The sequence below is a fragment of the Engystomops pustulosus genome, chromosome 10 (assembly GCF_040894005.1).
Source record: "Engystomops pustulosus chromosome 10, aEngPut4.maternal, whole genome shotgun sequence".
Taxonomy (NCBI): domain Eukaryota; kingdom Metazoa; phylum Chordata; class Amphibia; order Anura; family Leptodactylidae; genus Engystomops; species Engystomops pustulosus.
Window position 1 is genome coordinate 90,583,430 of NC_092420.1, and position 26,921 is coordinate 90,610,350.

At 49.5% G+C, this 26,921-nt stretch overlaps 4 protein-coding genes across 9 annotated transcripts in view; 2 read left to right on the plus strand and 2 right to left on the minus strand.

Moving 5' to 3' along the window:
* TESK2 (testis associated actin remodelling kinase 2) overlaps window positions 1-515 on the minus strand; it is a 31,220-nt gene extending 30,705 nt beyond the window's left edge. The window contains exon 1 of the mRNA XM_072129034.1: window positions 1-515. The gene's annotated coding sequence lies outside the window, so the exon portion shown is untranslated.
* Window positions 339-23,602, plus strand: LOC140105125 (uncharacterized). Of its 3 annotated transcripts, none has more exons than XM_072129046.1 (5): window positions 339-374; window positions 19,810-20,106; window positions 20,194-20,400; window positions 22,336-22,499; window positions 22,963-23,602. In XM_072129046.1, exons 1-5 carry the CDS (start codon window positions 356-358, stop codon window positions 23,005-23,007), a joined length of 732 nt encoding a protein of 243 aa, XP_071985147.1. In that variant the 5' UTR covers window positions 339-355; the 3' UTR covers window positions 23,008-23,602. The 3 variants fall into 3 exon arrangements, with proteins under 3 accessions (XP_071985147.1, XP_071985146.1, XP_071985145.1); XM_072129045.1 differs by lacking the exon at window positions 339-374 and adding an exon at window positions 7,485-7,814 and having other exon boundaries at window positions 22,336-22,569; XM_072129044.1 differs by lacking the exon at window positions 339-374 and adding an exon at window positions 7,486-7,814.
* Window positions 23,381-26,683, minus strand: MMACHC (metabolism of cobalamin associated C). 2 transcript variants are annotated; one of them, XM_072129048.1, is made up of 4 exons: window positions 26,393-26,683; window positions 25,489-25,683; window positions 25,117-25,269; window positions 23,381-24,591 (listed from the first exon to the last, which is right to left on the minus strand). In XM_072129048.1, the coding sequence occupies exons 1-4, from the start codon at window positions 26,468-26,470 to the stop codon at window positions 24,283-24,285; spliced, it is 735 nt and encodes a 244-aa protein (XP_071985149.1). In that variant the 5' UTR covers window positions 26,471-26,683; the 3' UTR covers window positions 23,381-24,282. The 2 variants fall into 2 exon arrangements, with proteins under 2 accessions (XP_071985149.1, XP_071985148.1); XM_072129047.1 differs by having other exon boundaries at window positions 23,381-24,594; window positions 26,393-26,678.
* Window positions 26,578-26,921, plus strand: part of CCDC159 (coiled-coil domain containing 159) — an 18,491-nt gene continuing 18,147 nt past the window's right edge. For 2 of the 3 annotated variants that reach the window (XR_011850502.1, XM_072129042.1), the window contains exon 1: window positions 26,581-26,865. The gene's annotated coding sequence lies outside the window, so the exon portion shown is untranslated. Of the gene's footprint in view, window positions 26,866-26,921 lie in introns of all 3 variants that reach the window. The other variant, XM_072129043.1, reaches the window with a different exon arrangement.

The following is a 26,921-nucleotide window of genomic DNA, read 5'->3' on the forward strand; positions in this document are numbered from 1 at the left end:
CGTAGTTGCTGTTCCTGCCGAGCCTCAGTGTTGTCCCGCGGCCTCCATGTCCTCCCGTCCAGATCTCACAGACGGAGACTCCGGGGCGACCAGAGCAGCTCCAGCAAGGGGCGGGACGCTTCCGTGTACACGCCCATGCCTCTCTATCCATCCAATTCCACTTCTCCAAAACCTGAATGACAGGTCAAGCCCTCTACCAATCACAAGCTCTAACCTGGTCAAAGACCGCGGCCCTGACAAAAGCTGTTATTCTATTGGTTTAGATTTACTGAGTGACAGGGAAAGTCGCGAATAGGAAGGAATAAATAGCAGGGCGGAATCATTAATTACCAACCAATGGCAGAGGGGAGGGCGCATGTCGCAGCTCAAAGTTGGTAAATAGTTTTGTGGGCTGAATTTCCCTCCAGGGATTGGTCCAGAAAATCAAGAAGGCGGGAGCTACAAAGAGGAGTTTCACCAATCATTGAGCTGTATGGATGACTGACAGTTGATCTGCCAAGTCGGGGAGACCATTAGTAAACTACAGCAGTGTTGACAGTGTCTAGTTACTGAGTTACCTCACGGACTGACGCCCCCCCCCCCCCGCCCCCGCATATTCCAGGAGCCTTCACCAGGTGTCCAGAGGGGGAGCTAGAGAGACCTGACCAGACTGCGCCCACTGATCACGTCACAGGTCACATGACTGGGGGCTCAAAGGTGGAAGAGAGTTAGCAGGCAGTATCACACAGAATAGGATTAGATACACAGCTCAGCAGACAGTATCACACAGGATAGGATTAGATACACAGCTCAGCAGACAATACCACACAGGATAGGATTAGATACACAGGTCAGCAGACAGTATCACTCAGGATAGGATTAGATACACAGCTGAGCAGACAGTATCACGCAGGATAGGATTAGATACACAGCTCAGCAGACAGTATCACACAGGGTAGGATTAGATACACAACTCAGCAGACAGTATCACACAGGATAGGATTAGATACACAACTCAGCAGACAGTATCACACAGGATAGGATTAGATACACAACTCAGCAGACAGTATCACACAGGATAGGATTAGATACACAGCTCTGCAGACAGTATCACACAGGATAGGATTAGATACACAGCTCAGCAGACAGTATCACTCAGGATAGGATTAGATACACAGCTGAGCAGACAGTATCACGCAGGATAGGATTAGATACACAGCTCAGCAGACAGTATCACGCAGGGTAGGATTAGATACACAGCTCAGCAGACAGTATCACTCAGGATAAGATTAGATACACAGCTGAGCAGACAGCATCACACAGAATAGGATTAGATACACAGCTCAGCAGACTGTATCACACAGGGTAGGATTAGATACACAGCTCAGCAGACAGTATCACACAGGATAGGATTAGATACACAACTCAGCAGACAGTATCACACAGGATAGGATTAGATACACAACTCAGCAGACAGTATCACACAGGATAGGATTAGATACACAGCTCAGCAGACAGTATCACGCAGGATAGGATTAGATACACAGCTCAGCAGACAGTATCACGCAGGGTAGGATTAGATACACAGCTCAGCAGACAGTATCACTCAGGATAAGATTAGATACACAGCTGAGCAGACAGCATCACACAGAATAGGATTAGATACACAGCTCAGCAGACTGTATCACACAGGGTAGGATTAGATACACAGCTCAGCAGACAGTATCACACAGGGTAGGATTAGATACACAACTCAGCAGACAGTATCACACAGGATAGGATTAGATACACAACTCAGCAGACAGTATCACACAGGATAGGATTAGATACACAACTCAGCAGACAGTATCACACAGGATAGGATTAGATACACAACTCAGCAGACAGTATCACGCAGGATAGGATTAGATACACAGCTCAGCAGACAGTATCACTCAGGATAGGATTAGATACACAACTCAGCAGACAGTATCACACAGGATAGGATTAGATACACAGCTCAGCAGACAGTATCACACAGTAGTATTAGATACACAGCTCAGCAGACAGTATCACACAGTAGGACTAGATACACAGCTCCGCAGACAGTATCACACAGGATAGGATTAGATACACAGCTCAGCAGACAGTATCACTCAGGATAGGATTAGATACACAACTCAGCAGACAGTATCACACAGGATAGGATTAGATACACAGCTCAGCAGACAGTATCACACAGTAGTATTAGATACACAGCTCAGCAGACAGTATCACACAGTAGGACTAGATACACAGCTCTGCAGACAGTATCACACAGGATAGGATTAGATACACAGCTCAGCAGACAGTATCACACAGTAGGATTAGAAACACAGCTCAGCAGACAGTATCACACAGTAGGATTAGAAACACAGCTCAGCAGACAGTATCACACAGTAGGATTAGATACACAGCTCAGCAGACAGTATCACACAGGATAGGATTAGATACACAGCTCAGCAGACAGTATCACACAGGATGCCAGTGCCTGGTGGTTCCTCTCTTTGGTTTTGCTTCCCTCTGCTGGACATTCCTGGTATTGCACAGTGCTATCATTGGTCTTGTGGATACGCTCCCGCCGTTGCACTGTATTTGGTGTTTGCTGGGATAAGGATGATAGTAGGATGCCTCCCCCCCCCCCCCAATAGGCCGCAGTACACAGCCATACATGAAGCTACAGCCGCAGTACACAGCCATACATGGAGCTACAGCCACAGTACACAGCCATACATGGAGCTACAGCCACAGTACACAGCCATACATGGAGCTACAGCCGCAGTACACAGCCATAGATGGAGCTACAGCCGCAGTACCCAGCCATAGATGGAGCTACAGCCGCAGTACACAGCCATACATGGAGCTACAGCCGCAGTACACAGCCATACATGGAGCTACAGCCATACATGGAGCTACAGCCGCAGTACACAGCCATACATGGAGCTACAGCCGCAGTACACAGCCATACATGGAGCTACAGCCAAACATGGAGCTACAGCCGCAGTACACAGCCATACATGGAGCTACAGCCGCAGTACACAGCCATACATGGAGCTACAGCCGCAGTACACAGCCATACATGGAGCTACAGCCGCAGTACACAGCCACACATGGAGCTACAGCCGCAGTACACAGCCATACATGGAGCTACAGCCACAGTACACAGCCATACATGGAGCTACAGCTGCAGTACACAGCCATACATGAAGCTACAGCCGCAGTACACAGCCATACATGGAGCTACAGCCACAGTACACAGCCATACATGGAGCTACAGCTGCAGTACACAGCCATACATGAAGCTACAGCCACAGTACACAGCCATACATGGAGCTACAGCCACAGTACACAGCCATACATGGAGCTACAGCCGCAGTACCCAGCCATAGATGGAGCTACAGCCGCAGTACCCAGCCATAGATGGAGCTACAGCCGCAGTACACAGCCATACATGGAGCTACAGCCGCAGTACACAGCCATACATGGAGCTACAGCCGCAGTACACAGCCATACATGGAGCTACAGCCGCAGTACACAGCCATACATGGAGCTACAGCCGCAGTACACAGCCATACATGGAGCTACAGCCGCAGTACACAGCCATACATGGAGCTACAGCCGCGGTACACAGCCATACATGGAGCTACAGCCGCGGTACACAGCCATACATAGAGCTGCAGTACACAGTCATACATGGAGCTACAGCCACAGTACACAGCCATACATGGAGCTACAGCCGCAGTACACAGCCATACATGGAGCTACAGCCACAGTACACAGCCATACATGGAGCTACAGCCATAGTACACAGCCATACATGAAGTTACAGCCGCAGTACTCAGCCATACATGGAGCTACAGCCGCAGTACACAGCCATACATGGAGCTACAGCCGCAGTACACAGCCATATATGGAGCTACAGCCGCAGTACACAGCCACACATGGAGCTACAGCCATAGTACACAGCCATACATGGAGGTACAGCCGCAGTACACAGCCATACATGGAGCTACAGCCGCAGTACACAGCCATATATGGAGCTACAGCCGCAGTACACAGCCACACATGGAGCTACAGCCATAGTACACAGCCATACATGGAGGTACAGCCGCAGTACACAGCCATACATGGAGCTACAGCCGCAGTACACAGCCATACATGGAGCTACAGCCGCAGTACACAGCCATATATGGAGCTACAGCCGCAGTACACAGCCACACATGGAGCTACAGCATAGTACACAGCCATACATGGAGGTACAGCCGCAGTACACAGCCATACATGGAGCTACAGCCGCAGTACACAGCCACACATGGAGCTACAGCAATAGTACACAGCCATACATGGAGGTACAGCCATAGTACACAGCCATACATGGAGCTACAGCCGCAGCACACAGCCATACATGGAGCTACAGCCGCGGTACACAGCCATACATGGAGCTACAGCCGCGGTACACAGCCATACATAGAGCTGCAGTACACAGTCATACATGGAGCTACAGCCACAGTACACAGCCATACATGGAGCTACAGCCGCAGTGCACAGCCATACATGGAGCTACAGCCACAGTACACAGACATACATGGAGCTACAGGCACATAACACAGCCATACATGGAGCTACAGCCGCAGTACACAGCCATACATGGAGCTACAGCCACAGTACACAGCCATACATGGAGCTACAGCCACAGTACACAGCCATACATGGAGCTACAGCCATAGTACACAGCCACACATGAAGTTACAGCCGCAGTACTCAGCCATACATGGAGCTACAGCCGCAGTACACAGCCATACATGGAGCTACAGCCGCAGTACACAGCCATATATGGAGCTACAGCCGCAGTACACAGCCACACATGGAGCTACAGCCATAGTACACAGCCATACATGGAGGTACAGCCGCAGTACACAGCCATACATGGAGCTACAGCCGCAGTACACAGCCATATATGGAGCTACAGCCGCAGTACACAGCCACACATGGAGCTACAGCCATAGTACACAGCCACACATGGAGCTACAGCCATAGTACACAGCCATACATGGAGGTACAGCCGCAGTACACAGCCATACATGGAGCTACAGCCGCAGTACACAGCCATATATGGAGCTACAGCCGCAGTACACAGCCACACATGGAGCTACAGCCATAGTACACAGCCATACATGGAGGTACAGCCGCAGTACACAGCCACACATGAAGTTACAGCCACAGTACACAGGCACACATGAAGTTACAGCCACAGTACACAGCCATACAGGGATCTTCTTCCTAGCACTGCACTACATTTCTCACACACAAAATAGAGGATAGGTTATTTTCATTTTTTTTTATTAGAAGCATTATATGACACATCACACATTATTCTCACCAAGTTCTATCACAACCGTAGAAATGATAAGTATCTTGGGGTCCTTTGGCTAAAAAATAACTGGGAAAAAGGGAAGGTGGAAAGAGGGAGGGAAAGATATGACTGACTTTTTGGATAGGTTGGGAATACGGTCTGTGTCGTATTTTCGTTCTATCCACTTTTAAAAATCCGGCGGTGCGAGGGGCCATCCTGGATCCGATCATCGCTCCCCTGAACCCCAAGTAGCTCATTGTACTGAATACTGTGCAAAAATGCCACATACTGCAATATAGGGTCCAAAACATAGTAAAAAAAAAGTTTCAAAAATAATAATTTCTAAAAAAAAGTTTAAATCACCCCCCCCCCCTTTCCCTAGAACTGATGTAAAACTCAATAAACAGTAAAAATCATAGACACAATAGGTATCACCCCGTCCCAAAATGCCCGATCTATCAAAATATAAAAACGGTTATTGCCGGCGGTGACCTCCATAACGGAAAATAGTCCAAAAGCGTCAGAAGATGGCAACATTTTTTTCTTTTTGGGAAACAATTGCTTAAAATTGCTTAACAACTTAAAACGTTAAAATAAATCCTGTATATATTTGTTATCACCGTAATCGTACCGAACCAAAGAATAAAATAAAAGCAGGCGTGTTATTTGGAGCACACAATGAAAGTCGTAAAAACTGAGCCCACAAGAACGTTATGCAAACACTTTTTTTTTTTTTTTTCTCAAATTTGTCACATTTGAATTTTTTTTTCCAGCTTCCCAGTACACGGCAGGGAATAATAAATAATGTGACAGAGAAGTAAAATTTCTTACGCACAAAATAAGCCGTCACACAGCCCTGTACACGGAAAAATGAAAAAGTTATGGATTCTTGAAGGTGGAGAGTGAGGGTGGCGGCATACGTGGCATTTTGAACCCGTTTTTAGGCTGTTTTTAAGCAGTCTGTTTAAAAAACGCACACTTTTTTTAAAAAACGCATCAGTCTTTTGCCCGTTTTTGTCAGTTTTCCAATTATTTTAATTAAGATAATTGGGAAAAAACTGTCAAAAACGCATGCATTTGCCGGAGTCTACAAGCCATGAAATCCTGGAATAGACTCCTCCAACTCTTTATATGGGTTGTAGCTTCAAGCAGTGAGCAGCAGGGGGCAGTAAAGGACAAGGCGCAGGAGGGTGATCGATGGACATTTATTATGTATGAGGTGTGAAGGGTTAACAGCTCATTATATAGATGAGAGCCGAGAAATCTCATTATCCAGAACATGGAAAAAAATAATCCACAGGGTGCAACAATGATGGCACAATGCACTGAGATCTGCGACATATCATTCATATATCTTTTCTGTAGACCTGATCAGATTGGACAATCGGGTTGTATGATCAGGTACAATTTATTTGGCAAAGACAATCAATGAAAAAAAAAAACAAATCGGAATGCAAAATACAAGGAATTGTATTTGTATATCAGTATTAAACTCTCCAAAACCCCCACAAATACCTTGGAGAGTGTGGTAATAATTCAGATTCCTCGGATAGAGGCGATGTGCTACACCCGTCCACAGAAGGAACTACCATTGACTGTGGGGATTTCACTTATACTTGTTATCTATGGCTTCCTGCTGTATAAAATCAACTTTAACCATTATGCTAATGAGCAATAAGTGCTCTTCGTGCTGTAGCTTCACAGGCTGTTACACTGTGCAGGAACACTATGTGCTCATTGCTGCTGAGATTACAGATAGAGCAGGGGGTGAGACGTGCTGCAGTGTAACATCCGCTTGTGACCCCCCTGCTCTCTTGGATCTATGAGTTCCAGCCATGAACTGGAAGAACAGAGTAGAAAAAAACTCTTGACACATTGCATGAAAAAATCCAGGGTTAAACCACCAAATCTGCAGGAGCTGCCGACACATGAGAGCCCCACCCCTCTGACCCGACAACAGTCATGCCGCGATGTGTGGAGGAGAACTATCTTCCCTCCGATCGGATTTGTCCTTTAATAATCTCAGGTTTGGGATTTTTTTTCAATTTTTGGTAATTCTTAAAAAAAAATCTACCAATCAAAAGACTGTGGGCGGGGCTGAGGTCGCGCCGTGTCCTATGGTGGCGCCGTGGGCGGGGCCAAGGAGCGCAGTCTTTTGTTGCTACTGATTCAGCAACAAAGTGACAGAAGTGCAGGAGCGTGACGTCACACCCGGGGCTCCCGCTACCTCGTGACGTCACACCCGGGGCTCCCGCTACCTCGTGACGTCACACCCGGGGCTGGGGGAGGCTCCTTGTTTCTGACAGTACATGACTCATGCATGATCTGCGCCCTACACTCTGACGTCATTGTGGAGGTGATTTCCGTGACGTCACAGGAGGCTCGCGGTCCCTCGCGACGGTGAGGATGAGAGGACGGAGACTCCCGGGGCTCCTGTGCCTGATCTCATGGGCGCTGCTGACAGGTAAGTGCCGCCCCGGGATACAGGGGGTTAACGGGTCGCCCCCGGAGTGTATGGGGTTCCCTGCCTTAAGCCTTGGATATAAAGGGCTAATGGGGGAGAGGTTGTGGCTTACAAGGGGTTAAGTCTGCACGACTTCTATGTGGGCAGCAAAAAGTGAGAGGGTTGGGGGAGAGAGAAGTGTAAAGCATCATCTCGATACTGGGGGGCTCTGTATGACAGCTCTGTACTGGGGGGCTCTGTATGACAGCTCTTTACTGGGGGGCTCTGTATAACAGCTCTGTACTGGGGGGCTCTGTATGACAGCTCTGTACTGGTGGGCTCTGTATGACCTCTCTGTACTGGGGGGCAGTGTATGACAGCTCTGTACTGGTGGGCTCAGTATGACAGCTCTGTACTGGTGGGCTCAGTATGACAGCTCTGTACTGGTGGGCTCTGTATGACAGCTCTGTACTGGTGGGCTCCTGTATGACAGCTCTGTACTGGTGGGCTCAGTATGACAGCTCTGTACTGGGGGGCTCTGTATGACAGCTCTGTACTGGGGGCTCCTGTATGACAGCTCTGTACTGAGGGGCTCAGTATGACAGCTCTGTACTGGGGGGCTCTGTATGACAGCTCTGTCCTGGGGGGGGGGGGGGGGACTCTGTATGACAGCCCTATCCTGGGGGGGGGGGGGGTCAGTATGACAGCTCTGTACTTGGAGGCTCTGTATGACAGCTGTGCCTGGGGGCTCTGTATGACAGCTCTGTACTGGGGGGAGCTCTGTATGACAGCTCTGTACTGGGGGGGCTCAGTATGACATCTCTGTACTTGGGGGCTCTGTATGACATCTCTGTACTTGGGGGCTCAGTATGACAGCTCTGTACTGGGGGGGCTCAGTATGACAGCTCTGTACTGGGGGGGTCAGTATGACAGCTCTGTACTTGGGGGCTCAGTATGACAGCTCTGTACTTGGGGGCTCAGTATGACAGCTCTGTACTGGGGGGCTCAGTATGACAGCTCTGCACTGGGGGGCAGTGTATGACAGCTCTGCACTGGGGGGCTCTGTTTGACAGCTCTGTACTGGGGGGCTCTGTATGACAGCTCTGTACTTGGGGGCTCTGTATGACCTCTCTGTACTGGGGGGCTCTGTATGACCTCTCTGTACTGGGGGCTCTCTATGACAGCTCTGTACTGGGGGGCTCTGTATGATAGCTCTGTACTGGGGGGCAGTGTATGACAGCTCTGTACTGGGGGGCTCTGTATGACAGCTCTGTACTGGGGGGCTCTGTATGACCTCTCTGTACTGGGGGGCTCTCTATGACAGCTCTGTACTGGGGGGCTCTGTATGATAGCTCTGTACTGGGGGGCAGTGTATGACCTCTCTGTACTGGGGGGCAGTGTATGATGACGTTTCTGTACTGGGGGGCTCTGTATGATAGCTCTGCACTGGGGGGCTCTGTATGACAGCTCTGGACTGGCGGGCAGTGTATGACAGCTCTGTACTGGAGGGCTCTGCAGGACAGCTCTGTACTGGGGGGGACCCTGTATGACCTCTCTGTACTGGGGGGGGGGGGCTCTGTATGACAGCTCTGTACTGGGGGGCTCTGCAGGACAGCTCTGTACTGGGGGGGACCCTGTATGACCTCTCTGTACTGGGGGGGGGGGAGGGGGCTCTGTATGACAGCTCTGTACTGGGGGGCTCTGTACTGGGGGGCTCTGTGTGACAGCTCTGTACTGGGGGGCTCTGTGTGACCTCTCTGTACTGGGGGGGCTCTGTGTGACCTCTCTGTACTGGGGGGGCTCTGTATGACCTCTCTGTACTGGGGGGCTCTGTATGACCTCTTTGTACTGGGGGCAGTGTATGACAGCTCTGTACTGGGGGGGCTCTGCATGACAGCTCTGTACTGGGGGGCTCTGTATGACCTCTCTGTACTGGGGGGTTCTGTATGACCTCTCTGTACTGGGGGGTTCTGTATGACCTCTCTGTACTGGGGGGCTCTGTATGACCTCTCTGTACTGGGGGGCAGTGTATGACAGCTCTGTACTGGGGGGCTCTGTATGACAGCTCTGTACTGGGGGGCTCTGTATGACAGCTCTGTACTGGGGGGCTCTGTATGACAGCTCTGTACTGGGGGGCTCTGTATGACAGCTCTGTACTGGCGGGCTCTGCATGACAGCTCTGTACTGGGGGGGGGGGGGGCTGTATGACAGCTCTGTACTGGGGGGGGGGGGGCTCTGTATGACAGCACTGTACTGGGGGCGGCGGGGCTCTGTATGGCAGCTCTGTACTGGGGGGCTCTGTATGACCTCTCTGTACTGGGGGGCTCTGTATGACCTCTCTGTACTGGGGGGCAGTGTATGACAGCTCTGTACTGGGGGGCAGTGTATGACAGCTCTGTACTGGGGGGCTCTGTATGACAGCTCTGTACTGGGGGGCTCTGTATGACAGCTCTGTACTGGGGAGGGGGGCTGTATGACCTCTCTGTACTGGGGGGGGGGCTCTGTATGACAGCTCTGTACTGGGGGGCTCTGTATGACCTCTCTGTACTGGGGGGCTCTGTATGACCTCTCTATACTGGGGGGGCTCTGTATGACTTCTCTGTACTAGGGGGCTCTATATGACAGCTCTGTACTGGGGGGCTCTGTATGACTTCTCTGTACTGGGGGGCAGTGTATGACCTCTCTGTACTGGGGGGGCCTGTATGACAGCTCTGTACTGGGGGGCTCTGTAAGACAGCTCTGTACTGGGGAGGGGGGCTGTATGACCTCTCTGTACTGGGGGGGGGGGGCTCTGTATGACAGCTCTGTACTGGGGGGCTCTGTATGACCTCTCTGTACTGGGGGGCTCTGTATGACCTCTCTATACTGGGGGGGCTCTGTATGACTTCTCTGTACTAGGGGGCTCTATATGACAGCTCTGTACTGGGGGGCTCTGTATGACTTCTCTGTACTGGGGGGCAGTGTATGACCTCTCTGTACTGGGGGGGCCTGTATGACAGCTCTGTACTGGGGGGCTCTGTAAGACAGCTCTGTACTGGGGGGCTCTGTATGACAGCTCTGTACTGGGGGGCTCTGTATGACAGCTCTGTACTGGGGGGCTCTGTAAGACAGCTCTGTACTGGGGGGCTCTGTAAGACAGCTCTGTACTGGGGGGCTCTCTATGACAGCTCTGTACTGGGGGGCTCTGTACGACAGCTCTGTACTGGGGGGCTCTGTAAGACAGCTCTGTACTGGGGGGCTCTCTATGACAGCTCTGTAGTGGGGGGCTCTGTATGACAGCTCTGTACTGGGGGGCTCTGTATAACAGCTCTGTACTGGGGGGCTCTGTAAGACAGCTCTGTACTGGGGGCTCTATATGACAGCTCTGTACTGGGGAGCTCTATATGACAGCTCTGTACTGGGGGGCTCTGTATAACAGCTCTGTACTGGGGGTCTCTCTATGACAGCTCTGTACTGGGGGGCTCTATATGACAGCTCTGTACTGGGGGGCTCTGTATAACAGCTCTGTACTGGGGGGCTCTCTATGACAGCTCTGTACTGGTGGGCTCTGTATAACAGCTCTGTACTGGGGGGCTCTCTATGACAGCTCTGTACTGGGGAGCGGGGGGAGCGGGGGGGCATATTTTTATGCTAGGGCTTCTCCCGGCAGACAAAGGGCATCACCCAGAAGCTCAGGGGCGTCACCCAGCAGCCAAGAGGAAACAATCATCAGCTCAGGGGTGTCGCCCAGCAGCCAAGGGCCGTCAACCAGCAGCCAATAGGAATCAATAAACTATTCAGGGGCGTTGCCCAGCACCAAGGTGCAGATGTGATGCCTGGTCTCCTGTTACCTCCTCTGTGTGCCCCTCACTCCTCCATGCCCCGGCCCGCCAGGATGATGGTGTCTCCCCCGCTGCGGGGTGAGAAGTCTGCATGTTCTTACAGGATCCTTCTTCACACTTCTGAGGAATTATCTGGCAGATCCAGGAGCTGCCGCTCTCACCTCCCTGCTAAAGCTGCAAGAAGGAACTATTTATAGTCTGAGGCTCCTGAGGAGCTTTTATTTAGTCTTATACAATGTCACAGCATGAAGAATCTATAAGGAGGCGACACTTCTATCATGCTGAGCTGTGTATCTAATCCTATCCTGTGTGGTATTGTCTGCTGAGCTGTGTATCTAATCCTATCCTGTGTGATACAGTCTGCTGAGCTGTGTATCTAATCCTGTCCTGTGTGATACAGTCTGCTGAGCTGTGTATCTAATCCTATCCTGTGTGGTATTGTCTGCTGAGCTGTGTATCTAATCCTATCCTGTGTGATACAGTCTGCTGAGCTGTGTATCTAATCCTATCCTGTGTGATACAGTCTGCTGAGCTGTGTATCTAATCCTATCCTGTGTGATACTGTCTGCTGAGCTGTGTATCTAATCCTATCCTGTGTGGTATTGTCTGCTGAGCTGTGTATCTAATCCTATCCTGTGTGATACAGTCTGCTGAGCTGTGTATCTAATCCTGTCCTGTGTGATACAGTCTGCTGAGCTGTGTATCTAATCCTATCCTGTGTGATACAGTCTGCTGAGCTGTGTATCTAATCCTGTCCTGTGTGATACAGTCTGCTGAGCTGTGTATCTAATCCTATCCTGTGTGATACAGTCTGCTGAGCTGTGTATCTAATCCTATCCTGTGTGATACTGTCTGCTGAGCTGTGTATCTAATCCTATCCTGTGTGATACTGTCTGCTGACCTGTGTATCTAATCCTATCCTGTGTGGTATTGTCTGCTGAGCTGTGTATCTAATCCTATCCTGTGTGATACTGTCTGCTGAGCTGTGTATCTAATCCTATCCTGTGTGATACTGTCTGCTGAGCTGTGTATCTAATCCTATCCTGTGTGATACTGTCTGCTGACCTGTGTATCTAATCCTATCCTGTGTGGTATTGTCTGCTGAGCTGTGTATCTGATCCTATCCTGTGTGATACTGTCTGCTGAGCTGTGTATCTAATCCTATCCTGTGTGATACTGTCTGCTGACCTGTGTATCTAATCCTATCCTGTGTGATACTGTCTGCTGACCTGTGTATCTAATCCTATCCTGTGTGGTATTGTCTGCTGAGCTGTGTATCTAATCCTATCCTGTGTGATACTGTCTGCTGAGCTGTGTATCTAATCCTATCCTGTGTGATACTGTCTGCTGACCTGTGTATCTAATCCTATAGTGTGTGGTATTGTCTGCTGAGCTGTGTATCTAATCCTATCCTGTGTGATACTGTCTGCTGAGCTGTGTATCTAATCCTATCCTGTGTGATACTGTCCGCTGAGCTGTGTATCTAATCCTATCCTGTGTGATACTGTCTGCTGACCTGTGTATCTAATCCTATCCTGTGTGGTATTGTCTGCTGACCTGTGTATCTAATCCTATCCTGTGTGATACAGTCTGCTGAGCTGTGTATCTAATCCTATCCTGTGTGATACTGTCTGCTGAGCTGTGTATCTAATCCTATCCTGTGTGATACTGTCTGCTGAGCTGTGTATCTAATCCTATCCTGTGTGGTATTGTCTGCTGAGCTGTGTATCTAATCCTATCCTGTGTGATACTGTGCTGTGCTGTGTATCTAATCCTACCATGTGTGGTATTGTCTGCTTACCTGTGTATCTAATCCTATCATGTGTGATACTGTGCTGAGCTGTGTATCTAATCCTACCATGTGTGGTATTGTCTGCTGAGCTGTGTATCTAATCCTATCCTGTGTGATACAGTCTGCTGAGCTGTGTATCTAATCCTATCCTGTGTGGTATTGTCTGCTGAGCTGTGTATCTAATCCTATCCTGTGTGATACAGTCTGCTGAGCTGTGTATCTAATCCTATCCTGTGTGATACTGTCTGCTGAGCTGTGTATCTAATCCTATCCTGTGTGGTATTGTCTGCTGAGCTGTGTATCTAATCCTATCCTGTGTGATACAGTCTGCTGAGCTGTGTATCTAATCCTATCCTGTGTGATACTGTCTGCTGAGCTGTGTATCTAATCCTATCCTGTGTGGTATTGTCTGCTGAGCTGTGTATCTAATCCTATCCTGTGTGATACTGTCTGCTGAGCTGTGTATCTAATCCTATCCTGTGTGATACTGTCTCCTGAGCTGTGTATCTAATCCTACCCTGTGTGATACTGTCGGCTGAGCTGTGTATCTAATCCTATCCTGTGTGATACTGTCTGCTGACCTGTGTATCTAATCCTACCCTATGTGATACTGTGCTGACCTGTGTATCTAATCCTATCCTGTGTGGTATTGTCTGCTGAGCTGTGTATCTAATCCTATCCTGTGTGATACAGTCTGCTGAGCTGTGTATCTAATCCTATCCTGTGTGATGATGGCTGCTGAGCTGTGCATCTAATCATATCCTGTGTGATACAGTCTGCTGAGCTGTGTATCTAATCCTATCCTGTGTGATGATGGCTGCTGAGCTGTGTATCTAATCCTGTCCTGTGTGATACTGGCTGCTGACCTGTGTATCTAATCCTATCCTGTGTGAGAGGTAGTCACAGCCCCGCCCCCTGCCTGTTCATCCTGTGTGAGAGGTAGTCACAGCCCCGCCCCCTGCCTGTACATACTGTGTGAGAGGTAGTCACAGCCCCGCCCCCTGCCTGTACATCCTGTGTGAGAGGTAGTCACAGCCCCGCCCCCTGCCTGTATATCCTGTGTGAGGGGTAGTCACAGCCCGCCCCCTGCCTGTATATCCTGTGTGATAGGTAGTCACAGCCCCACCCCCTGCCTGTATATCCTGTGTGAGGGGTAGTCACAGCCCCGCCCCCTGCCTGTATATCCTGTGTGCGAGGTAGTCACAGCCTCTCCCCCTGCCTGTATATCCTGTGTGAGAGGCAGTCACAGCCCCGCCCCCTGCCTGTATATCCGGTGTAAAAGGTAGTCACAGCCCCACCCCCTGCCTGTATATCCTGTGTAAGAGGCAGTCACAGCCCCTCCCCCTGCCTGTATATCCTGTGTGAGAGGTAGTCACAGCCCCGCCCCCTGCCTGTATATCCTGTGTGAGAGGTAGTCACAGCCCCGCCCCCTGCCTGTATATCCTGTGTGAGGGGTAGTCACAGCCCGCCCCCTGCCTGTATATCCTGTGTGATAGGTAGTCACAGCCCCACCCCCTGCCTGTATATCCTGTGTGAGGGGTAGTCACAGCCCCGCCCCCTGCCTGTATATCGTGTGCGAGGTAGTCACAGCCTCTCCCCCTGCCTGTATATCCTGTGTGAGAGGTAGTCACAGCCCCGCCCCCTGCCTGTATATCCGGTGTAAAAGGTAGTCACAGCCCCACCCCCTGCCTGTATATCCTGTGTAAGAGGCAGTCACAGCCCCTCCCCCTGCCTGTATATCCTGTGTGAGAGGTAGTCACAGCCCCGCCCCCTGCCTGTATATCCTGTGTGAGAGGTAGTCACAGCCCCTCCCCCTGCCTGTATATCCTGTGTGAGAGGTAGTCACAGCCCCTCCCCCTGCCTGTATATCCTGTGTGATAGGTAGTCACAGCCCCACCCCCTGCCTGTATATCCTGTGTGATAGGTAGTCACAGCCCCGCCCCCTGCCTGTTTATCCTGTGTGAGAGGTAGTCACAGCCCCACCCCCTGCCTGTATATCCTGTGTGACAGGTAGTCACAGCCCGCCCCCTGCCTGTATATCATGTGTGAGAGGTCGTCACAGCCCCGCCCCCTGCCTGTATATCCTGTGTGAGGGGTAGTCACAGCCCGCCCCCTGCCTGTATATCCTGTGTGATAGGTAGTCACAGCCCCACCCCCTGCCTGTATATCCTGTGTGAGGGGTAGTCACAGCCCCACTCCCCCTGCCTGTATATCCTGTGTGCGAGGTAGTCACAGCCTCTCCCCCTGCCTGTATATCCTGTGTGAGAGGTAGTCACAGCCCCGCCCCCTGCCTGTATATCCGGTGTAAAAGGTAGTCACAGCCCCACCCCCTGCCTGTATATCCTGTGTAAGAGGCAGTCACAGCCCCTCCCCCTGCCTGTATATCCTGTGTGAGAGGTAGTCACAGCCCCACCCCTGTCTGTATATCCTGTGTGAGAGGTAGTCACAGCCCCTCCCCCTGCCTGTATATCCTGTGTGAGAGGTAGTCACAGCCCCTCCCCCTGCCTGTATATCCTGTGTGATAAGTAGTCACAGCCCCGCCCCCTGCCTGTATATCCTGTGTGAGAGGTAGTCACAGCCCCGCCCCCTGCCTGTATATCCTGTGTGAGAGGTAGTCACAGCCCCTCCCCCTGCCTGTATATCCTGTGTGAGAGGTAGTCACAGCCCCTCCCCCTGCCTGTATATCCTGTGTGATAAGTAGTCACAGCCCCGCCCCCTGCCTGTATATCCTGTGTGAGAGGTAGTCACAGCCCCACCCCCTGCCTGTATATCCTGTGTGACAGGTAGTCACAGCCCGCCCCCTGCCTGTATATCCTGTGTGAGGGGTAGTCACAGCCCCACCCCCTGCCTGTATATCCTGTGTGAGAGGTAGTCACAGCCCCGCCCCCTGCCTGTATATCCTGTGTGAGGGGTAGTCACAGCCCCGCCCCCTGCCTGTATATCCTGTGTGAGAGGTAGTCACAGCCCCGCCCCCTGTCTGTATATCCTGTGTGAGAAGTAGTCACAGTCCCTCCCCCTGCCTGTATATCCTGTGTGAGAAGTAGTCACAGCCCCTCCCCCTGCCTGTATATCCTGTGTGAGGGGTAGTCACAGCCCCGCCCCCTGCCTGTATATCCTGTGTGATAAGTAGTCACAGCCCCGCCCCCTGCCTGTATATTCTGTGTGAGAAGTAGTCACAGCCCCTCCCCCTGACTTCTAGAGATTTGCCTCCTATTGTCAGTGGTTCTGGGGTCCGGGGATGCTCTGTTATGTCTGGTGCTGGGGGTGGGGGAGGTTTTTGCTGTGTCTTTCGTCCGTCTGATCTCTGAACAAATATTTATCCCATCACCCGCTGTGCGTCAGCGCCGAGGCCCCGAGCTCTTCCTTATAGGGTCTGGATCAGCGCCGCAGTCACACGACAAGCCAGATGTCACGTATATATAACAATGAGTGTGAACACTGCGGCCGCACGCTGCTCCTGAAATCCGCTGCATTTTTGCTGCAGATTTGTCTGGGCTTGTACTTTTCACCGTCTATTAGTTGATTTAGCCCCGCCCCTTTTCGTGAGGCCACACCCCTTTCTCTAAATCCCTTAATATCCATTCTTTAATATCCTGGATCCATCCTCCCCCCCCGTACATAATGCCCAGTCCATGATCTCTCTGAAATACTCTGTGCAGCTGTTGTTCTTTCCTATAATGTACAGATGTGTATTTATTTGCACTTTCTCGCGGTCCTGCTGTCTCCCCGCTCTCCACACCGGGCCCTGGGCTCTGAGCTGGCAGCGGGCACAGCTGAAAGGGCGCAGTGTCTTGTGGTCGGGGCAGGATATTCCTGTGTGTTTACCTGGCCCCTCGTATGAATGGAGCCGTGTGTGTATTATTAACACGTTACCATCAAGTGACCCCGCAGCAGAGCATCATGGATCCGACCTGCCGAGACCCCCAATAGCAATCCACAGTGCAATCTACTGCCACCTCCTCATCTCTGTATCCACAGAATATAACATCTGCACCAGATGTACAACTAGTCCTAACTACTTCTAGTAGCGGCTCAGTACAAAATAAATAAGATCTGATCAGAGTCAGCGCGGATTACAGATCCTATAACTACTATAATACTGCCCCCTATGTACAAGAATATAACTACTATAATACTGCCCCCTATGTACAAGAATATAACTACTATAATACTGCCCCCTATGTACAAGAATATAACTATTATAATACTGCCCCCTATGTACAGGAATATAACTACTATAATACTGCCCCCTATGTACAAGAATATAACTACTATAATACTGCCCCTATGTACAAGAATATAACTACTATAATACTGCCCCCTATGTACAGGAATATAACTACTATAATACTGCCCCCTATGTACAAGAATATAACTATTATAATACTGCCCCCTATGTACAGGAATATAACTACTATAATACTGCCCCTATGTACAAGAATATAACTACTATAATACTGCCCCCTATGTACAAGAATATAACTACTATAATACTGCCCCCATATACAGGAATATACCTACTATAATACTGCCCCCTCTGTACAAGAATATAATTACTATAATCTTGCTCCTATGTACAAGAATATAACTACTATAATACTGCCCCCTATGTACAAGAATATAACTACTATAATACTGCCCCCTATGTACAAGAATATAACTACTATAATACTGCCCCCATATACAGGAATATACCTACTATAATACTGCCCCCTCTGTACAAGAATATAACTACTATAATACTGCCCCCTATGTACAAGAATATAACTACTATAATACTGCCACCTATGTACAGGAATATAACTACTATAATACTGCCCCCTATGTACAAGAATATAACTACTATAATACTGCCACCTATGTACAGGAATATAACTACTATAATACTGCCCCCTATGTACAAGAATATAACTACTATAATACTGCCCCCTATGTACAAGAATATAACTACTATAATACTGCCCCCTATGTACAGGAATATAACTACTATAATACTGCCACCTATGTATAAGAATATAACTACTATAATACTGCCCCCTATGTACAAGAATATAACTACTATAATACTGCCCCCTGTGTACAAGAATATAACTACTATAATACTGCCCCCTATGTACAAGAATATAACTACTATAATACTGCCCCTATGTACAAGAATATAACTACTATAATACTGCCCCCTATGTACAGGAATATAACTACTATAATACTGCCCCCTATGTACAAGAATATAACTACTATAATACTGCCCCCTATGTACAGGAGTATAACTACTATAATACTGCCCCTATGTACAGGAATATAACTACTATAATACTGCCCCCTATGTACAGGAGTATAACTACTATAATACTGCCCCCTATGTACAGGAATATAACTACTATAATACTGCCCCCTATGTACAGGAATATAACTACTATAATACTGCCCCCTATGTACAGGAATGTAACTACTATAATACTGCCCCCTATGTACAAGAATGTAACTACTATAATACTGCCGCCTATGTACAAGAATATAACTACTATAATACTGTCCCCTATGTACAAGAATATAACTACTATAATACTGCCCCATATGTACAAGAATATAACTACTACAATACTGCCCCCTATGTACAAGAATATAACTACTATAATACTGCCCCCTATGTACAGGAATATAACTACTATAATACTGCCCCCTATGTACAGGAATATAACTACTATAATACTGCCCCTATGTACAAGAATATAACTACTATAATACTGCCCCCTATGTACAGGAATATAACTACTATAATACTGCCCCCTATGTACAAGAATATAACTACTATAATACTGCCCCTATGTACAGGAATATAACTACTATAATACTGCCCCCTATGTACAGGAATATAACTACTATAATACTGCCCCCTATGTACAGGAATATAACTACTATAATACTGCCCCCTATGTACAAGAATATAACTACTATAATACTGCCCCCTATGTACAGGAATATAACTACTATAATACCGCCCCCTATGTACAGGAATATAACTACTATAATACTGCCCCCTATGTACAGGAATATAACTACTATAATACTGCCTCCTATGTACAGGAATATAACTACTATAACACTGCCCCCTATGTACAGGAATATAACTACTATAATACTGCCCCCTATGTACAGGAATATAACTGCTATAATACTGTATAAGAATATACGTATTCCTTTGTGCAGTCTTTGATCGCCCTCTAGTGAACATTCTCATTATTGCTCCCTATGAGATGAGCAAATTTTGCTCCTAGATGTGGAATTGTCTATAAATCCGGATGTTGTCAAGAAATCTAAAAATAAATAGCCAATCCTGGGAAATTGTCCTGAAATGGCTGATAACATAGAGTAATAGCTTGTATGTGATGTCTCCTTGCAGGTGGAGCAGCGGTCACTTTCCTACCTGTGGCCCCCAGTGTTACGTTCAGTGATGTTCCTGGTGCCAGTGTCTCCGGACCCCCGGATGTAACGTCCCCCAGTGATGAAGTGACCCCACAGAGTGAGACGTCTTGGCTGCCCTCATCTACAGGGGGCGCTCAGGAGTCCGGCAGCATCACGGCAGCACCAGATGTCACTGGGAGTGATGAGGCGATGTCCGTCCCCAGCAGCACATCCCCTGTGACTAACAGCCGCGAGACCCCCAGTGCGGACCCTACCCGGAGCCATGTGAGCACTGGTGAGTGGGGATGGAGACACTTATGATGTGAGGGGTCACTAAGCTGTGCTGAGGGTTTGTACCAATTGCAGCCTCTTCCCCCTGCAGACCCCGCGACAGAGACATCATCGCTCCTCGCTACAGCCGCAGCCTCCACCCCTGACCCCACGACCTCCGTGTCCCCCCAGACCACCCCTATAATCAGCACCAGCCTCGTCACCACCACAGGGACCTCCCGGAGCACCACCGCAACGCACACGACGAGAGCGGAGGAGCAGCGGGAGGCGGCGGTGCTGGAAGCAGGAGATGAGAAGGGTGAGTAACACGACTGACCAAGTCTGAGGGGTTGTTACAATGTATCAGTGCAGGGACAAGTATACTTGTATTGGATATGGGAAGCCTCTGGCTGTTGATGGATCCTTCTATTGGAAATAAGAAGCCTCGGGCTATTGCTGGATCTTTGTATTGGATATAGGAAGCCTAGTGCTATTGATGGATCCTTGTATTGGGTATAGGAAGCCTCTGGGCTATTGCTGAATCATTGTATTGGATATAGGAAGCCTAGGGCTGTTGATGGATCCTTGTATTGGATATGGGAAGCCTCGGGCTGTTGATGGATCTTTGTATTGGATATAGGAAGCCTCTGGCTGTTGATGGATCCGTGTATTGGATATAGGAAGCCTCTGGCTGTTGATGGATATTTGTATTGGATATAGGAAGCCTAGGGCTGTTGATGGATCCTTGTATTGGATATGGGAAGCCTTGGGCTGTTGATGGATCTTTGTATTGGATATAGGAAGCCTCTGGCTGTTGATGGATCCGTGTATTGGATATAGGAAGCCTCTGGCTGTTGATGGATCCATGTATTGGATATAGGAAGCCTCTGGCTGTTGATGGATATTTGTATTGGATATAGGAAGCCTAGGGCTGTTGATGGATCCTTTTATTGGATATGGGAAGCCTAGGGCTGTTGATGGATCCTTTTATTGGATATGGGAAGCCTAGGGCTGTTGATGGATCCTTGTATTGGATATGGGAAGCCTCTGGCTGTTGATGGATCCTTGTATTGGATATGGGAAGCCTAGTGCTATTGATGGATCCTTGTTTTGGATATAGGAAGCCTCTGGCTGTTGATGGATCCGTGTATTGAATATAGGAAGCCTCTGGCTGTTGATGGATCCGTGTATTGGATATAGGAAGCCTCTGGCTGTTGATGGATCCTTGTATTGGATATGGGAAGCCTCTGGCTGTTGATGGATCCTTGTATTGGATATGGGAAGCCTAGTGCTATTGATGGATCCTTGTATTGGATATGGGAAGCCTCTGGCTGTTGATGGATCCATGTATTGGATATGGGAAGCCTAGTGCTAATGATGGATCCTTGTAACAGATATAGGAAGCCTCTGGCTGTTGATGGATCTGTGTATTGGATATAGGAAGCCTCTGGCTGTTGATGGATCCTTGTATTGGATATAGGAAGCCTCTGGGCTGTTGATGGATCCTTCTATTGGAAATAGGAAGCCTCGGGCTATTGCTGGATCTTTGTATTGGATATAGGAAGCCTAGTGCTATTGATGGATCCTTGTAACGGATATAGTAAGCCTAGTGCTATTGATGGATCCTTTTTTAGGTATAGGAAGCCTAGGGCTGTTGATGGATCCTTGTATTGGATATGGGAAGCCTCTGGGCTATTGCTGGATCTTTGTATTGGATATAGGAAGCCTCTGGCTGTTGATGGATATTTGTATTGGATATAGGAAGCCTAGGGCCGTTGATGGATCCTTTTATTGGATATGGGAAGCCTTGGGCTGTTGATGGATCTTTGTATTGGATATAGGAAGCCTCTGGCTGTTGATGGATCCGTGTATTGGATATAGGAAGCCTCTGGCTGTTGATGGATCCATGTATTGGATATAGGAAGCCTCTGGCTGTTGATGGATATTTGTATTGGATATAGGAAGCCTAGGGCTGTTGATGGATCCTTTTATTGGATATGGGAAGCCTAGGGCTGTTGATGGATCCTTGTATTGGATATGGGAAGCCTCTGGCTGTTGATGGATCCTTGTATTGGATATGGGAAGCCTCTGGCTGTTGATGGATATTTGTATTGGATATAGGAAGCCTAGGGCCGTTGATGGATCCTTTTATTGGATATGGGAAGCCTAGGGCTGTTGATGGATCTTTGTATTGGATATGGGAAGCCTTGGGCTATTGATGGATTAGTTGATCGTCTTCCATGTTTTCTCTTAGATCTGACAACCTCTCACTCAGGGAACGGTTCCAATCCTCTATTTGTCATGATCGTCTCCGTCTTCACCGTCATGGTGGTCATGGTGGTGGTCGTGGTTGGTTTCCATCGGTACAAGAAGAGGATCAGCCGCACCGAGTTCAGACGCCTGCAGGACCTCCCGATGGTGAGCCTCGAGGAGCGGAGGGTCAGATAAGAGTAGAACACAATCGCTGCTATCTGGAAACCATCAGCAGGTAGCGGCCGCCATCACATCATAGTGTTATGGTTTGTGTGAGCAGCCACCTCTATACACTTAGGCTATGACATCATCACCCTGCCCTGATCCCATTGGCTGTCTGCTGTCCATTCTTTACACACAGTCTCAGGGGGCGCTACCACTGCTTGCTGGCTACCACTCAGACCTCATCCCTAGGGAGCCCCTACACTGTACACGTTCCTAATTCACTTTGTGCTTTAATGACCTCTGCTTGCTGTCAGTGAATGGAGACATCGTCTATTTCTCACAAGTCCTTTCCTTGCACGGATACATTGTAACAATTTCTGCAGGATTTGTGACTATTCACTGACAACAAGCTGAGCTGAATGAATGTGTCTTGTGGTGACTGAGTTGTGGCTTCTCCTTGCAGGACGACATGATGGAGGACACCCCACTATCTCTGTACAGCTACTAGGGGGCATCACACTGTGCAGGACCCTCTTCTCTGCGTGGACGAATGTAGCGGTGCCCCCTCTGTGCCGTCAGTCTGTGACACAGTATTGGAGGGGAACTTTGGATAAAGGAAATCATCTACTACTGAAGACCCCCCACCAGCACCCTGCGGCCCCCTGGGGTACGGACCTCTCTGTAGCAGGACAAATTGTGGCAGAATGTTTAACACCTTCACTCCCATCCTGTCCTCTGCCCCAGTGCTGAGGGGTCTGCAGATGAGACACGGGGAGCAATTCATCTCTACAGCAAATGACAATCATATCCGAAACCTATCTCGTGGTAACGCTGTACAGGACTCGCTCTAATTGGTCGGTTCTTTTTTAGGGATGAGAGGGTTGGGATTAGCGGATACGCCATACATTGGTCACACATTGTTTCCATAGACTATGCACGAGTGGTAGATTGTTAACCCCTTGTCTGCACTCAGGTTATCATATACCATGGGGGGCTCAGCCCAACCCCCACAGCACAGGGTATTGCCCCTCCCCCCATGAAGGACCATTAACTTCTTCTTGAAATTGTTAATTAACCAAATAAAGTTTTAATTTCCCCAAGAATGTAAAGGAATGATATATGGAAGATAGAAAGCTGAACAAACATCTCATGCCACTAGTGGATGCAGCTTTGGCTGTGAATAGAGAAAACATGAAATGTTCAAAAATAGTGAAGAAAATGACAGAGTGGGTGTAGCCCCCTGGCCATCCCCTCCCCATGACCATGTACATGATACGAAGCCCCCTTACACACTCAGAATAGCCCCTCCCTCCTGACTTGTACATGTGCAATAACCCCTCCCTGTTGACCATGTACTTACATAAACATGACATGACCCTTTCCTCATAGACACACACGCAAGCCCCTACCCCTGAACATGTACTACTTAAGACAGAGCACGTCCTCTCTGACCACCTACACAGCATGACCCCACCCACATGACCACATACACCCCCCTCCCTTGTCACCAGTATATGACATCACATGATGCTCATTTATTAAAATCTAATCACAAAAATAAAAGATTTACATTTTTCATAAAATCTAATAAATAATCAAAACCCACAAAATAAATAAAAATCTTCAGAGATTAACAGGTGAGAAATGACCGAGGCCCCTCCCCTGCTCAGCAGGCGGCCCCTCCCCCGCATTCATGTGACAGCTGCTCCACAGCGCCCCCTGGCTGCAAAGAAAGAGAAAAGTTAATCCTTAAAAAGTCTCCTATAAAATGAGGTTGTGGGTCTCAGCAGGGGGGGCTGGGGTGTACCTGCCCCCACTGCTCCAGCAGCTTCCGTCTCTCTGCAGGTGGAGTAGAAAAGTACAAGGTCTGCTCCACCGAATATCGCTCCTCCACCGCCACCACCTCCCGGTATTTACCATCCCGCCAATTGAAGTTGAAGTTCTCCAAGAGGCGGATCCGATCCTCCTGGGCGGGCACACAGTCTATGGGCGGAGTCTGCTCCAACCTTGGAATATGCACCTCGGAAAACACCAGCACCGCACGGATGGCGAACCAACCCCCGAACTTTGGGTGAACGCAGACCCCAAACATCTTCTGGAGGAGAAAGAGACAGATCAGGTCAACAATGGACAATTCCAATATCAACTCATCCACTGCTGCTCTAGCATTCTATTCATGAACTAGGGGGCTCAGGATGAACAGGAGGGTCAGTTCTGAGCCTCAGGAGTCTCTGCTATATCTTCTGGTGTCTAAGACGTGCGAAGCAACAACACCCCCAGCACTGCCCTCATCATATGTCACCCACATTCAAGAGGTTCTGCAGCAGCGGGGGTAATATAATCAGAGGTTTGAAACATGTACTCCCCCTTCCCATTTGACAACCTTATCACTTCATACAGTCTCATGGGGGAACGTCTCACTCACCCCCCCCCCTGGGTATCCCCCTGTCCCCCGCTCAACCACTTGGCCCTTGCTCACCTCACCCCCCCCCCCCCCCAGGCATTCCCCTGGCCCACACTCAACCCTGCGGGTATTCCCCTGGGCTCTGCTCACCCCCCCCCGGGCATCCCCCTGGGCATTCCCCTGATCCCCTCAGGCATATGGGCTCCCGCTCACCCTCTGGCCCCAGGGATCCTGCTCCACGTCCTTCCGCTGGTAGTAATAGGCCGCTCCGGACACGTGCGCCGCCGTCTGCATGAGAACCTTCGGCCGCCGGTTGGGGTGGAGTTCATAGTCGTAGTTTATGTCTATTTTGTGCTGTGGAAATCTCTAAGAAGAAAGGGAAAGGGTTAAATCTGAGTCCCTGCATCTCTACATTGGTGTGGATCAGTGGGTGGTCCACACCCCTCCTCCGGCGCCAGCCCACGCACAGCACCCTTTCCTCCCGGGCCCTGCCCACGCACAGCACCCCTCCTCCCGGGCCCCGCCCATGCACAGCACCCCTCCTCCCGGGCCCCGCCCACAATCCTTGTTGATGTGGTCACTGACCTCCTTCACCAGGCCCATGTGGTGGGCCACGCACTGGTCTATGGGGTCCCGCAGGTTGTGCAGCTTGTGCTGAGCGAGGAAAGGCTTAAATGACTTCTCAAACATGGAGGGCGCACTCAGCACGACAAACGCCAGCGTGTCCGGTGGGTAAGAGAGATGGAAGGACGGCTCCAGGATGTCATTGTACCAACCCACCTGCACAGAAAATACAAGGGGGAGGGGTCAGATCCTTCTTACATGCAGGCGGGAACAGCAACTGGAAAATAGCAACACTATAAGACTTCTTACCCACTGAGCCACATCAACTGTTTATAACACATTTACCTCCTGTGAAGCCATATCTGTCATAATTGCTTTCAAGTCACTTAACTATTGAGCCTCTTATGTTATTATTTTAGCCACTAGCCCTCCATGTCAGCCCTAAACTTACCTGTTTTATACCCACTGCCCCTTCACCCCCCCCCCAGTCTCTTACCCACTGACCCTTCTGTTACCCTCATTCACTTAACCTCCTCCTTCCAGATGTTCTCATTGAGTTTCCTCCTCTCTCTTAACAGCTGCATGCTCAGTGATTACACTCCCAGCCTCTTACTCACTTGTTCAACCTCAGTCTCTTACCCACTGACCCTTCTTTCACCCTCATTCACTTAACCTCCTCCTATCTCTTACTCACTGAGCCCGCAGCTGTTATGCTCCCAGCCTCTTACTCACTTGCTCACCCTCAGGCTCTTACTCACTGAGCCTCCTCCTGGGTCACAACCTCCAATAGTGTGAAAACTACAACTTGCAGCCTCCCCTGTCAGAAGCTGCTGGGTGTAGTAGTCCTGCAGCAGATAACAGTTTCAGGTGATGCCCTCTCCACAGCGTCTCTTACTCACTGAGCCCTCTCCATCATTCTGCTTACCTGGAAGAGGTAAACCTCGAAGCCCTGCGGCTGTAGCGCCCCCTGCAGCCCCTCCAGGATCTGCACGTGTGAGCCCATCGTGCCCTCCAGCAGTCACCTCCAGCCGCGGCGCCTCATGGGACTTGTAGTACAGGGGAGGGGAGTGGAACATGCGTGACGTGTACAATAACAGCGCGGGGAAGCATGGGACATGTAGTTTTCTTATGGCTTATTTTGCATTGTAATCGCCGCTGGAAAAACTACACCTCCCGGCGTCCTCCGCGGCCTCTGCCGTTACCGAGAGCTGGACGCGCTGGTGCCCGGGAGACGGTGTGAAAGATCAGCGGAGACGAGGAGAGCGGGTCCTGACGGAGCGGGGGCTGCCACTAGATATTTCTGCTTGCTGTCAGTGAATTGATACACATACCTGATTTTTTTTTTTTTTAATCACAGCTGAGCCCTAGAAACCTTCTCTAGTGCCAATATCCGTGCAGGTAACGTATCCATCTAAAACTTTTTACTAAACTGGATCAATTATAACAAAACCTCA